We start from the raw sequence: 13,299 nt of genomic DNA, 5'->3' as shown, positions 1-13,299 counted from the left end.
CGGCAGAGGGCTGGGGGCTGGCGCTGCACCCGACGTCAACCAGTCCTCGCGAGGAGCCCAAGCCAATCGGGGCTCGCTGCTTGAAGAGGAACCGAAGATCGAAGCCAACCAGCCACTGTCCATGACCAAAGGAGGGGTCTTGGGCACGCCCGCCAAGCTCCACGCCAGACCGTGGGGGAGGGGCGACAAGGCCGCGGGTTCAGCGCGCCATGAAGCCAAGAGTGCTCCTTCAACCGACCCTGCTCCAGGGGCAGCAAGCGGACTCGGAGCGCTCAACGCGGACGGGGGAGTCAAGGAAGGAGGAGGTCATTTCTCAAAAGGCGCAGCCGCCTTGACGGGAGGAGCCCTGAAAAACTAACGTTAGGGAATGGAAGCAGGACACAAGGAGTCACAGCGATACGGTACTTACACGTCGACGGCGATGTACTTCCTCCGCTTCAGCGGCCCGAAGATGTTGTTGCCGCTCGAGAATCCTTTCCTCTTACGGAGCTCCTCGAAGTCCATGCAGAGCCGACCGAAGCGCTGGACGTGGCGGCCTGCGCGGGGCGAGGCCGAGGAGGAGCTCGGAGGGCCTACTTCAGGGGTGCCCGGCTGCGGTGAACAGTCGGGCTCTGCCTCACCACAACCTCCCGAGGCTCCCGGAGCCTTGGCCTTGGGTACCGCATGCCGCGCCTCCGTAGCGTCCAACTTCTCAGGAGAGGGGACGCAAGTTCCCGAGGACGACGCCCCAGGATCACTACACGGCATGTGCTCCTTAGCACTTGAGCCACCAGCCTCCGTCGGGGCTCGCCCTCCTGCACCCTCACCTGGGGCGAGCTCAGCACCGACAGCAAGGAAGGGAACCACGCCGACGGTGTTCTCGCGGGGCCCCACCAGGCTGATCGGCCGCAGCCCCCACTCATCAAAGGAGGGCATGCTCTCGGCAAATTCATCCTTGTTCTTGCAACGGTACAGCAGGAGGTTCTTCCCAGGCAACTCATCCGGCAAAGGGACACCCGTCAGGACCTTGAACACTCTTTGCCGCATCTCGAGAGGAAGCCCGAACTCCTGAAACCTCATATGGTCTTGACTGCTGAGCAAGGTCCACATCGGGCGAGAATGGTGCTGAAGCGGGGCTACCCGGCGCTTGACGAATTCCTTCACCACCATGGGCGCGGTCATGCCGCGGTCCTTCAGCCTCCACAACCTGAACCAGATGGGAGCAAGACGGGGCTTGCGAGCTTCTCGTGGCCCCAACTGGAGTTGGGAACAGTGGGCCCTAGCGGAGCATGGAGCAGAGGGCTGAGCACGCCGGCATCGACGAACACCCACCGTGTCCGAAACTCGCCCGCGGACGGAGGAAGCTCGAAGTCGATCCCCGCGCCCGCCGTCGCGGCCACGGCTGGAAGCTCACGCACCCCGAGCATTGCCAGGGGCCGATCAGATGCAGTGAGAAGAAATGACGAAGGAGGGCCACCGAAGAAGCGATACCCACCATGGCTTCGCACACGAAGGCGAAGACAGCAAGAAGAGTCACCGATTGAGGGTCAAGATGCAGCATGTGGATCTGATAATGCTCGAGCACCGCGTTGAAGAAGGCGGAGAAGGGAGGAATCAGGACAACCCAGAGGGCATCTATGAATATTGGGACTTCAGTGGCTGCCCGAGCCATGCGAGTGCGAGACGCAGGCCAATCCACCGTCTCTCCCCACTCGTTGAAGCTAGAAGCAAGCATCAGACGCACCTTGTCCATGGCCTCATCGTTGAGCACTCGGGATCGACCTAGCGCCGGCTCGACGGCCGGAGGAGCGCTTAGCGGAGACAAGGGCTTCTTTCCCTTATCTGCTCGTTTCGGCGCCATGGCAACGAAGCGGGCAGAGGGCAGGTCAGATTCGAGAAGAGAAACAGAGTCTCGAGGAAGCAGGGAGATTGAGGAAGCGAGGCGCAGACGACGGAGGAATAACTATGTGAGCTGCGGGGGCCGCATAGCCAGGCGGATTCAGAGGCAGCATGGGGAAGCGGAGACGCCCACGTCCAATCAACCGCCACGCGTCAACTGAGGCCGCAGGCTTTTAGGGCCCGCGGTGCTCCGTACTTGACCCTTGGCTTCGCCGCGAAGCCAAGCCCGAGCGCACCTTGGGCCCGGGGGCTACTGTCGGAGTTCTGGGAACGGGGGTCCCAGACTTGCCTGCCTGCGGCCCACGGCGTGGCTAAGTCAGTAGGCCGTACGGCCCATCTTCATCAACAAGGCATCTAAGACCCTCGTGAGGCGGACGACGCAAGACCTCCTCAGGAGCGGCCCCTCTAGGCGGGCTCACAAGGAGCGGAGATATCAAGGCGGGGCAAACCTCACGAGGCTCTCGTGACGTGAGCCATGACGATCGACACCAGGCGGGCGCCAGCGCGCGCAGCGTCCTTGTTTCATCTTTGGTGCTAGGGAGGCAAGCGCAGGCGAGGAGTACCGAGGCATCGGGCAAAGGTTGCCATATCGGTACAACAAGACCAAGACCAGAAGGATGGCAGGACGGAGGTCATCGTGGAGCCCAAGACGGCGTCACCACCAGAGCCTTTCGCAGGCGAAGACCACTTTTGTCAGGATAGCTTGTACTAGCTGTCCCCCATCAAATTCGTCCGCCGTTGTTGGCTCCCTTCCCGCTCAATATTTGTGGAGAGGACCAGGGCCTATATAAGTAGAACTAGCCACCACAGTAGGGGCGGCTCAGCTTGATCTGATCTGATAGAGAGCCTACCCTAGCCACAAGAACACCTCAACCTCAGGAGGTTATTCTTCCCCTTGTACTGTTCGTCATTAGCCCAAGAGGCAATCCACCACCACCACACTGGAGTAGGGTATTACACCACAACGGTGGCCCGAACCAGTATAAATCTCGTGTCTTTCTGTCTTGCGAGTTCGTTGAGTTCGTCCGCGAGATCTTAGTGAGCTAGGGCGTGGATCGGTAGGAGGGAAAGACTTCGCACGCACCCCAGAGTTCGAACCCTAAGGGTTTTGCCGGAACCCCACATCCGACAGATGCTTATGTGAAAAAGCTTCAACCTGATAAGCTCGAACCAAATCGGAGAAATGCGTCTTCATAGGATACCCAAAGGAGACTGTTGGGTACACCTTCTATCACAGATCCGAAGGCAAGATATTCGTTGCTAAGAATGGATCCATTCTAGAGAAGGTTTTTCTCTCGAAAGAAGTGAGTGGGAGGAAAGTAGAACTTGATGAGGTAATTGTACCTTCTCCCCAATTGGAAAGTAGTTCATCACAGAAATCAGTTCCAGTGATGCCTACACCAATTAGTGAGGAAGTTAATGATGATGATTATGAAACTTCAGATCAAGTTGCTACCGAACCTCATAGGTCAACCAGACTACGTTCCGCACCAGAGTAGTACGGGAATCCTATTCTGGAAGTCATGTTACTAGACCATGATGAACCTATGAACTATGAGGAAGCGATGATGAGCCCAGATTCCGCGAAATGGCTCAAAGCCATGAAATCTGAGATGGGATCCATGTATGAGAACAAAGTATGGACTTTGGTGGACTTGTCCGATGATCGGAAAGCCATAGAGAATAAATGGATCTTCAAGAGGAAGACAGACGCTGATAGTAGTGTCACTATCTACAAAGCTAGACTTGTCGGAAAAAGGTTTTTGACAAGTTCAAGGTGTTGACTACGATGAGATTTTCTCACTCGAGCGATGCTTAAGTCTGTCCGAATCATGTTAGCAATTGCCGCATTTTTATGAAATCTGGCAAATGGATGTCAAAACTACATTCCTTGATGGATTTATTAAAGAAGAGTTGTATATGATGCAACCAAGAGGTTTTGTCGATCCTAAAGGTTCTAACAAAGTGTGCAAGCTCCAGCGATCCATCTATGGACTGGTGCTGGAGCTTGCACACTTTGTTAACACCTTTAGGATTGACAAAACCTTCTGGTTGCATCATATACAAATCTTCTTTAAGAAATCCGTTCAGGAATGCAGTTTTGACGTCCATTTGACAAATTTCACAAAATGCGGTAATTGCTAACATGATTCTGACAGACTTAAGCATCACTATGGGTGAGAAAGTCTCATCGTAGTCAACCCTTTGTTGAAAACCTTTCGCGACAAGTCGAGCTTTCTAGACAGTGGTATTACCATCAGCGTCCGTCTTCCTCTTGAAGATCCATTTATTTTCAATGGCCTGCCGATCATCAGGTAAGTCCACCAAAGTCCACACTTTGTTCTCATACATGGATCCTATCTCATATTTCATGACCTCAAGCCATTTGTCGAAATCTGAAGTCATCATAGCTTCTTCATAGTTCGTAGGTTCACCGTTGTCTAACAACATGACTCCAGGACAGGATTACCACTCTGGTGCGGAATGTGTTCTGGTTGACCTACGAAGTTCAGTAGTAACTTGACCGGAAGTTCCATGATCATCATCATTAGTTTCCTCTCTAGTTGGTGTAGGCATCACAGAAACATTTTTCCGTGGTGGGCTACTTCCCAATTCGAGAGAAGGTACAACTACCTCATCAAGTTCTACTTTCCCCCCACTCACTTCTTTTGAGAGAAACTCCTTCTCTAGAAAGGATCCATTCTTGGCAACAAAGATCTTGCCTTCGGATCTATGGTAGAAGGTGTACTCAATTGTTTCGTTAGGGCATCCTATGATGACACGCTTCTCCGATTTGGGTTCGAGCTTATCAGGCTGAAGTCTTTTGACATAAGTGTCGCAACCCCAAACTTTAAGAAATGACAGCTTAGGTTTCTTGCCAAACCATAGTTCATACGGTGTCGCCTCAACGGATTTAGACAGTGCCCTATTTAACGTGAATGCGGCTGTCTCTAATGTATAACCCGAAAACGATAGTGGCAAATTGGTAAGAGACATCACAGAACGCACCATATCTGAAGTACGGTTACGACGTTCGGACACACCATTACGGTGTGGTGTTCCAGGTGGCATGAGTTGTGAAACAATTTCACATTGTTTTAAATGAAGGCCAAACTCGTAACTCAAATATTCGCGTCCGCGATTAGATCATAGAAACTTTATTTTCTTGTTACGATGTTTCTCCACTTCACTTTGAAATTCTTTAACTTTTCAAATGTTTCAGACTTGTGTTTTATTAAGTAGATATACCCATATCTATTGAAATCATATGTGAAGGTCAGAGAATAACGATACCCGCCGTGTGCTTAACACTCATCGGACCGCATAAATCGATATGTATTATTTTCAATAAGTAATTAGCTCGCTCCATTGTTCCGGAGAACGGAGTTTTAGTCATCTTGCCCATGAGGCATGGTTCAAAAGTATCAAATGATTCATAATCAAGTGACTCCAAAAGTCCATTTGCATGGAGTTTCTTCATGCGCTTTACACCAATATGACCTAATAGACAGTGCCACAAGTATGTTGCACTATCATTATCAACTTTCCATCTTTTGGCATGAATATTATGAATATGTGTATCACTACGATCAAGATTCAAGAAACCATTCACATTGGGTGTATGACCATAGAAGGTTTTATTCATGTAAACCGAATAACAGTTATTCTCTGACTTAAATGAATAACCGTATTGTAATAAACATGATCTAATCATGTTCATGCTCAACGCAAACACTAAATAACATTTATTTAGGCTCAATACTAATCCCGAAGGTAGAGGGAGTGTGCGATGGTGATCTTATCAATCTTGGAAACACTTCCAACACACATCGTCACCTCACCCTTAACTAGTCTCCGTTAATTCTGCACCTCCTGTTTCGAGTTACTAATCTTAGCAACTGAACCGGTATCAAATACCCAAGGGCTACTATGAGCACCAGTAAGGTACACATCAATAACATGTATATCAAATATACGTTTGTTTACTTTGCCATCCTTCTTATCTGCCAAGTATTTGGGGCAGTTCTGCTTCCAGTGACCATTTCCTTTGCAGTAGAAGCACTCGGTTTCAGGCTTGGGTCCAGCTTTGGGCTTCTTCACGGGAGCGGCAAGTTGCTTGTCATTCTTCTTGAAGTTCCCTTTCTTTCCCTTGCCCTTTTTCTTGAAACTAGTGGTCTTATGAACCATCAACACTTCATGCGCTTTCTTGATTTCTACCTCCGCCGATTTCAGTATCGCGAAAAGCTCAGAAATTGTTTTAGTCATTCCTTGCATATTATAGTTCATCACGAAGCTCTAGTAGCTTGGTGATAGTGACCGGAGAACTCTGTCAATCACTATCTTATCTGAAAGATTAACTCCCACTTGATTCAAGCGATTGTAGTACCCAGACATACTGAACACATGCTCACTGGTTTAGCTATTCTCCTCCATCTTGTAGGCAAAGTACTTGTCAGAGGTCACATACCTAACAACACGTGCGTGAGCCTGAAATACCAATTTCAACTCTGGGAACATCTCATATGTTCCATGGCATTTAAAACGTCTTTGGAACCCCGATTCTAAGCCATAAAGCATGTCGCACTAAACTATCAAGTAGTCATCATGAGCTTGCCAAACGTTAATAACGTCTGTATCAGCTCCTGCAACAGGTCTGTCATCTAGCGGTGCATCAAGGAAATAATTCTTCTGTGCAGCAATAAGGATAATCCTCAGACCACAGACCCAGTCTGCATTATTGCTACCATCATCTTTCAACTTCGTTTTCTCTAGGAACGTATCAAAAATTCAAGGGAACGGCAACACGGACCATTGATCTACAACATAGATATGCAAAAACTATTAAGACTAAGTTCATGATAAATTAAGTTCAGTTAATCAAATTACTAGTGAACTCCCACTTAAATTAACATCCCTCAAGTTATCTAAGTGATACATGACCCAAATCAACTAACCCATGTCCGATCATCACGTGAGATGGGGTAGTCATCAATGGTGAACATATCTATCTTGACCATATCTACTATATGACTCATCTTCGACCTTTCGGTCTCTAGTGTTCCGAGACCATGTTTGTACATGCTAGACTCGTCAAGTTTAACACAAGTATTTTGCATGTGCAAAACTGTCTTACACCCGTTGTATGTGAACGTAGAGTCTATCACACCCGATCATCACGAGGTGCTTCGAAACGACGAACTTTGGCAATGGTGCATACTCAGGGAGAACACTTTTATCTTGAAATTAAGTGAAGGGATCATCTTATAATGCTACCGTCGTTCTAAGCAAAATAAGATGCATAAAGGATAAACATCACATGCAATCAAAATATGTGACATGATATGGCCATCATCTTGTGCTTTTGATCTCCATTTCCAAAGCATCGGTATCATCTCCATCGTCACCGGCTCAACACCTTGATCTCAATCGTTGCGTCGGGGTCGTCTCGCTAACTATTGCTTCTACAACTATTGGTAATGCATAGCGATAAAGTAAATCAATTACATAGCGCTTGCATTTCATACAATAATTAAGAGAAAACCCTAAGGCTCCCGCCAGTTGTTGATATTACAAAACATGATCATCTCATACAACAACGTATATCACATCACGTCTTGACCATATCACATCACAACATGCCCTGCAAAAACAAGTTAGACATCCTCTACTTTGTTGTTGCAAGTTTTACGTGGCTGCTACGGGCTTCTACCAAGAACCGTTCTTAACTACGCAAAAACCACAACGGTGATTATCAAGTTTGCTGTTTTAACCTTCTTCAAGTACCGGTTGTAGTCAAATTCAATTCAACTAAAGTAGGAGAAACAGACACCCGCCAGCCACCTTTATGCAAAACAAGTTGCATGTCAGTCGGTGGAACCGGTCTCATGTGCGTGGACATGTAAGGTTGGTCTGGGTCGCTTCATCCCACAATGCCGCCGAATCAAAATAACACGTTGGTGATAAGCAGTATGACCATCACCGCCCACAACTCCTTTGTGTTCTACTCGTGCATATCATCTACGTATAGACCTGGCTCAGATGCCACTGTTGGGGAACGTTGCATCGAAAACATAAAAAGTTCTACGCACACGCAAGATCTATCCATGGAGATGCATAGCTACGAGAGGGGGAGAGCATCTACATACCCTTGTAGATTGTTAAGCGGAAGCGTTTATCACGTGGTTGATGTAGTCATACTCTTCGCAATCCGATCATGATCCAACCGATCTAGTGCCGAACGGACGACACCTCCGAGTTTAGCACACGTGCGACTCGATGATGTCTCCTCCTTCTTGATCCAGCTAGAGGGAGAGGAGAAGTAGATGGGATCACAACCAACACGAGGGCGTAGTGGTGATGGTGGTGGTGGAGCACCGACAGCGCTTCGCTAAGAGTCGCCGGGACAAGGCAGTGGAACTACGAAGTAACGGGAGAGAGAGGGGCGCCAAGGGCTTGGTGTGTCCTCTTGGGGTGCCCCTCTCCTCTATATATAGGTGGAGGGGCATGGGAAACAGCCCCTCCAAGCCCTAGGGCGCCTCTAAGGGGGAGAGGACTTGGACTCCAAGTCCAATCCTATTCCTACTAGGACTCCTTTTTTTTTTGCCTTCCCTAGCCACATGGGTTTTTGAGGACTTGGTGCGCCTAGCCCAATAAGGCCAGAGCACCTCCCCGCAGCCCATGCTAGCCCTTGGGTCGTGGTGGACTCACTTGTGGACTTCGCGGGCTTCAGTTATATGGAGCCGGGGAGTGTTCTCCTTATTGATCTAAAAAAGATAAGTTGGACCTTTACAGAAGACCCGTCTATTTGCCACGCTGTCACCTCGGAGGCGGTCAACAAGTCAAAGTATATGCCACATCAGCAGAATACAACGTACTCCCTCCATAAACTATAGTAATATAAGAGCGTTTAGATCACTATGCGAGAAAAAGACCATAAATCGGGCATTCTTGAATATATTGAGCAAAGTGACCGTCACTGAATTAACCTCGTGATCTGAGTGCGGCATCTCATCTTTTAGATCTTTTGGGGAGCTTGTAATTAAGGCCAGGTGAACCAACCAACTCTCGATGATCCCCTTTCGCTTTCTCCATTAATTTTTCAATCCATTCGCTCCCACTCAACCATATTCATTCGGACTGACCTTCCCATCACTGCTAGCTCCACTTCCACTTTGAGTCGCCGATATAGTTAGTTCCTCCATTGCCGATCGATCAGGCTATCAAAGAGGAAGACGAAGCGGCCGTCGACGTCCCTGCATCACGTCGGGTTCACGGCGACCAAGAAGACTCCATGGACATCCGGATGAACGCTACCCAGCGCAGCAGGCTTCAGATCAAAGCTCCTACGGTGAGTAGCAGTGTCAAATCATAATCCCTTTCTGCTTTCAAACTCTCCTCCTCACTGCTCCACGTCCTTTTTGAGTTCCTGAACTGAAATGCTTTGTTTCCTGCAATGCCGATTCGTCAGGTCCTCAAAGCACACAATGTCGATGTTGCTCGACCATGCCAGGTCCACAGCGACCAAGAAGACTACACGGCCGCGGACATCACCCTGGACAATGCTATCGAGCGCCAAAAGCTTCGGATCAGGGCTCGCCGCGCTTCCGGCGGCGCAGATCACCAGGCTCCTCTACCAGTGAGTCACAAATCGTCGTCACTTTCTCTTCTGCTTTAGCATTTTTTTTGTTTCAGAGGTACTTTAGCATGTTTTGAAACTGGCACATTGTATAATTGTGTTCTCTGCACGGTAAGGAAGGCCAGCTTGGTGATTGTTCAGAAGTTCTTTTTTTGCTTACTTGTTTCTCTGCTGCACATAGTTGTTGGTTTGCCAAATAAAAAATTATTCTCGTTCTAGGATGGTACAGTATTTGTCAGGAAAATGCATTTGTTGAGCTCCGGAAGTACACAATTTTAGCCTAGTCTTTTCATCCCCAAAATCAACAATTGATATGGATTTTTTTCTGTCTTTGCATGATTTTTTTGTCGCAATTAAGTGTTCACAAACAGTGTGAAGAAAACAAGTTTTCCCAACAATGCTATCCTTGTTGCTTGAAATACTGGAACAAAAATTTCTGAATAACGCAAACTTCTGCACATTTCGGAGACATAGTTGAGAGGGGATGATAGAACTACCTCTAGGCATCGGTGCTTTCTGATTGAAACAGCCACTGTATGAAAGATAGTTCTATTTAAAACAGCCACTGTATGAAAGATAGTTCTATTTATTTCAAAGAAAGCCACAGTTCGTAATTCTACTGCATCTATTCCATTGATGGCTAGTTGAGATCCTGTTAATTTCCTCTTTAATCTAGTGATGTTTAATGATAAGTTCGTCATTAAAACACAAGGTAGGTGGAAATTTTGTGGTTAGAAAACTACTACACTTGACATGTATAAACTCCTGTTTGTATACATCACATTTCCTGCTACGTAAATTTGGTTTCAGAAGAAGAATTACTCCAGTAAATTTCCTGCTACACTTGGTCTGTGCTCTCAAGATTCCTATGAATGGTCTCGTTATTTACCTGCATCGGTTGTACAGTTGCATGCCAGTGATCATGTTTTCTTTTCCCTCTTCAGGTACAGAATCCAGCATCACTTCCTCCAGCTGCGCCTGCGCATCGCGCAGGGACAAAGAGGCAAGCAACCTGGCCACCTCCTGCTGTCTCCGGCGTTCGACAGCTGCCGCAGAACCAGTTCCAGGCGCTGGCACCGGCGAGGCAGCAATACCAGGAGCAGCAACCGCAGATGCAGTACGTGGCAGCGCCGGCGCAGGCACAGCAACCGCGGGCGCCGCCAGCGCAGGCGCTCCCACTCCAGAAGCAGAGGCCACTGCCGCACGCTACGCCAACGGCCGCCAGAACGCCGCCTCCGCAGGTGACTACCAGCTCCAAGCCGCCGCTTCACCCAAGGTCCCCAGCCAACCCGGCGGCAGGCAACACGACCTCCATCGTTTGCCGCGTCTGCGGTGTGCGGTGCATGACGGCGTTCAACCTCAGGCAGCACGAGGAGGGGAGGAAGCACCGGAACAAGGTGGCCAACGCCGCCGGTGAGGTAAACGTGCGGTGCGAGATGTGCGACGTGGTCCTCTCAGGCAAGCTCAACGTCCAGGAGCACTACGCCGGCAAGCACCACCTCCATCGGGTCTTCGTCTCCGGTGCCAGTGGCACCGCCGGTGAGATAAACGTGCGTTGCTAGATCTGCGACGTGCTCATCTCAGGTGAGCTCAACGTCCAGGAGCACTACGCCGGCAAGCACCATCTCCGTCGGGTCTTCCTCTCCGGTGCCAGTGGCACCTCCGGCAACCCAGCAACCTGACATGGCCATTCTGCTAGTACCAGCTAACAACTTGCCTTTCGACTTGATTATCCAGTGGTTTTTTAACATTAAACTGTCCTGTAAGTGTGCATACATTACTGCATTCACAGTGTCAGTCTGACTGCTAAATTCGTCATTTGAATACTGTAACGGATTATATTTGTACCTTTTTATTGTGTGCGATTATGTTTTATTTGGATTTGCCTTGATGATTTTTCTTAGTTGTATTATTTATTTACTTTTTGAAAAGGGGAGTACACGGCCTCTGCATGACAATATGCTCGTTCTCGTGCAATTCATTTTGTGGACGATCCATGGAGCGCCGCTAAGTGATCAGGAAGGTATCCTTAAGGCGGTTGGTGAGCATTTCTCAGGAGTCCTAGGAACCCCAAGCGAAATTTCATCCGCTTTCTGTTGGGACTTCCTCAATATCAATCTGGCAAATGTCCAAGAGCTTGATCAAAACTTCACAATGGAGGAAATAAAAGAGGCAATTTGGGGCATGCCAACTGACAAAGCGCCCGGTCCGGATGGCTTCTCGGGTGCATTCTATCGTGCTTGCTGGGATATCATTAAGGAGCATCTGCTCCTTGTCTTCTAGAGGCTGTTTAATCTTAATGCTCGGTCACTGCACAAAATCAATGATGCATTAATTGTGCTGATCCCAAAGAAAAAGGATCTAGTGGGGATTGGAGATTCAGTCTAATACACAGCCTTATGAAGGTCATCATGAAAGTTCTTTCTAGGAGATTAGCCCCAAGGCTGCCTGCGCTAATTTCTAAATGCCAAAGCGCGTTCATCAGCGGGCGCTGTATACAAGAAAATTTCATCTATGTACAGCACCTAGCGCAGCACTTTCATCGAGCACATGTGCCCTCGGTATTGCTCAAACTTGACTTGGCAAAGGCGTTTGACTCTGTGTCCTGGCCGTACATTCAGGGCATCATGAGAGCTATGGGTTTTGGGGCTCGTTGGTGTGAATGGATTGCCCTAATCCTCTCCTCCTCCTCATCGATGGTCTTGGTTAATGGTGTGCCAATGGAACGAATCTGGCACAAGTGTGGGTTCAGGCAAGGCGACCCACTGTCACCTTTTCTATTTATCATCGCCATGGAGCCTTTGCACAGAATTTTTGACATGGCAACAAAACAAGGCTTGATCTCTAAGCTTCGCGGCCGAGCGGCCACAATGAGAACATCACTTTATGCGGATGACTTGGCCCTCTTTGTAAACCCAATACAAGACGACATGAGGATGGTGGGCTACATCTTAGAAACCTTTCAGGAAGTAACTGGCCTAAAGACCAATTATGCAAAGAGTGTCACATTGCCAATACGATGTGACAACTTGGACCTACAGGAGGTGTTGTCTCCACTAGGAGTACCCACTGGCACGTTTCCTTGCACCTATCTTGGGATGACACTCTCCATCAAGAAGCTTCATAAGATCCACTATCTCAATTTCATGTCAAAAGTTGACACAAGGATGGCCGGTTGGAAAGGAAAACTCATGTCCAAAGGAGATATGTTACTTCTCGCAAAGGCCGTCCTACAATCCCTCCCAGTATATATGCTATCATCTCATAAAACCCCAAAATGGCTGCTCAAATGGCTCGATCAGCGAACACGGGCTTGGTTCTGGAATGCGGAGGATAAGTGCAATGGAGGGCAATGCAGAGTCAGATGGGATGTGGTATGCCGCCCAAAGCATCTAGGTGGGCTTGGCCTGCAGGACATGGAAAAATTTGCACGGGCTCTCAGGTTGAGATGGATTTGGATCATATGGACCACATCAAAAATTCCAATCATTGGCGCATATGGCCCTTGCGATGATGAGGACTTCACGGTCTTTGCAAGCGCCACGCGAGTGACCATCGGTGATGGCAAGACCGCATTGTTCTAGAAAGACGCATGGCTGGACGGCATGGCGCCACGGGATGTTGCGCCAGCGTTGTTTGCTGCCTCTTCACGAAAAGGAAGAACTGTCTGCGATGCTCTTTTACGGGATAATTGGCTGCATGATCTCGAGCGACAATGGCGAGATGATATGACTGAAGAATTCATTCAGCTATTTGCATTATTGGAGCAAATTGTGCTAAACCCC

General features: G+C 48.6%; 1 protein-coding gene across 1 annotated transcript; it reads left to right on the top strand.

Annotated features, from left to right (window-relative positions):
* Positions 1-8,885: 8,885 nt before the first annotated feature.
* LOC120967912 (uncharacterized) lies at positions 8,886-11,397 on the top strand. The gene is made up of 3 exons (XM_040394200.3): positions 8,886-9,226; positions 9,347-9,514; positions 10,459-11,397. Exons 1-3 carry the CDS (start codon positions 9,170-9,172, stop codon positions 11,074-11,076), a joined length of 843 nt encoding a protein of 280 aa, XP_040250134.1. The 5' UTR covers positions 8,886-9,169; the 3' UTR covers positions 11,077-11,397.
* Positions 11,398-13,299: the final 1,902 nt, after the last annotated feature.

Source organism: Aegilops tauschii, chromosome 1 (genome assembly GCF_002575655.3).
Source record: "Aegilops tauschii subsp. strangulata cultivar AL8/78 chromosome 1, Aet v6.0, whole genome shotgun sequence".
Lineage (NCBI taxonomy): Eukaryota > Viridiplantae > Streptophyta > Magnoliopsida > Poales > Poaceae > Aegilops > Aegilops tauschii.
The sequence above is the reverse complement of the archived record's forward strand: the minus strand, read 5'-3'. Positions and strand labels throughout refer to the sequence as shown.

Bases quoted from the DNA above. Each gene is read 5' to 3' on its own strand.
- LOC120967912 (XM_040394200.3), top strand. From the start codon at position 9,170: ATGGACATCCGGATGAACGCTACCCAGCGCAGCAGGCTTCAGATCAAA. The intron at 9,227-9,346 runs GTGAGTAGCAGT...CCGATTCGTCAG, and splicing joins TTCAGATCAAAGCTCCTACG to GTCCTCAAAGCACACAATGT. The intron at 9,515-10,458 runs GTGAGTCACAAA...TTCCCTCTTCAG, and splicing joins ATCACCAGGCTCCTCTACCA to GTACAGAATCCAGCATCACT.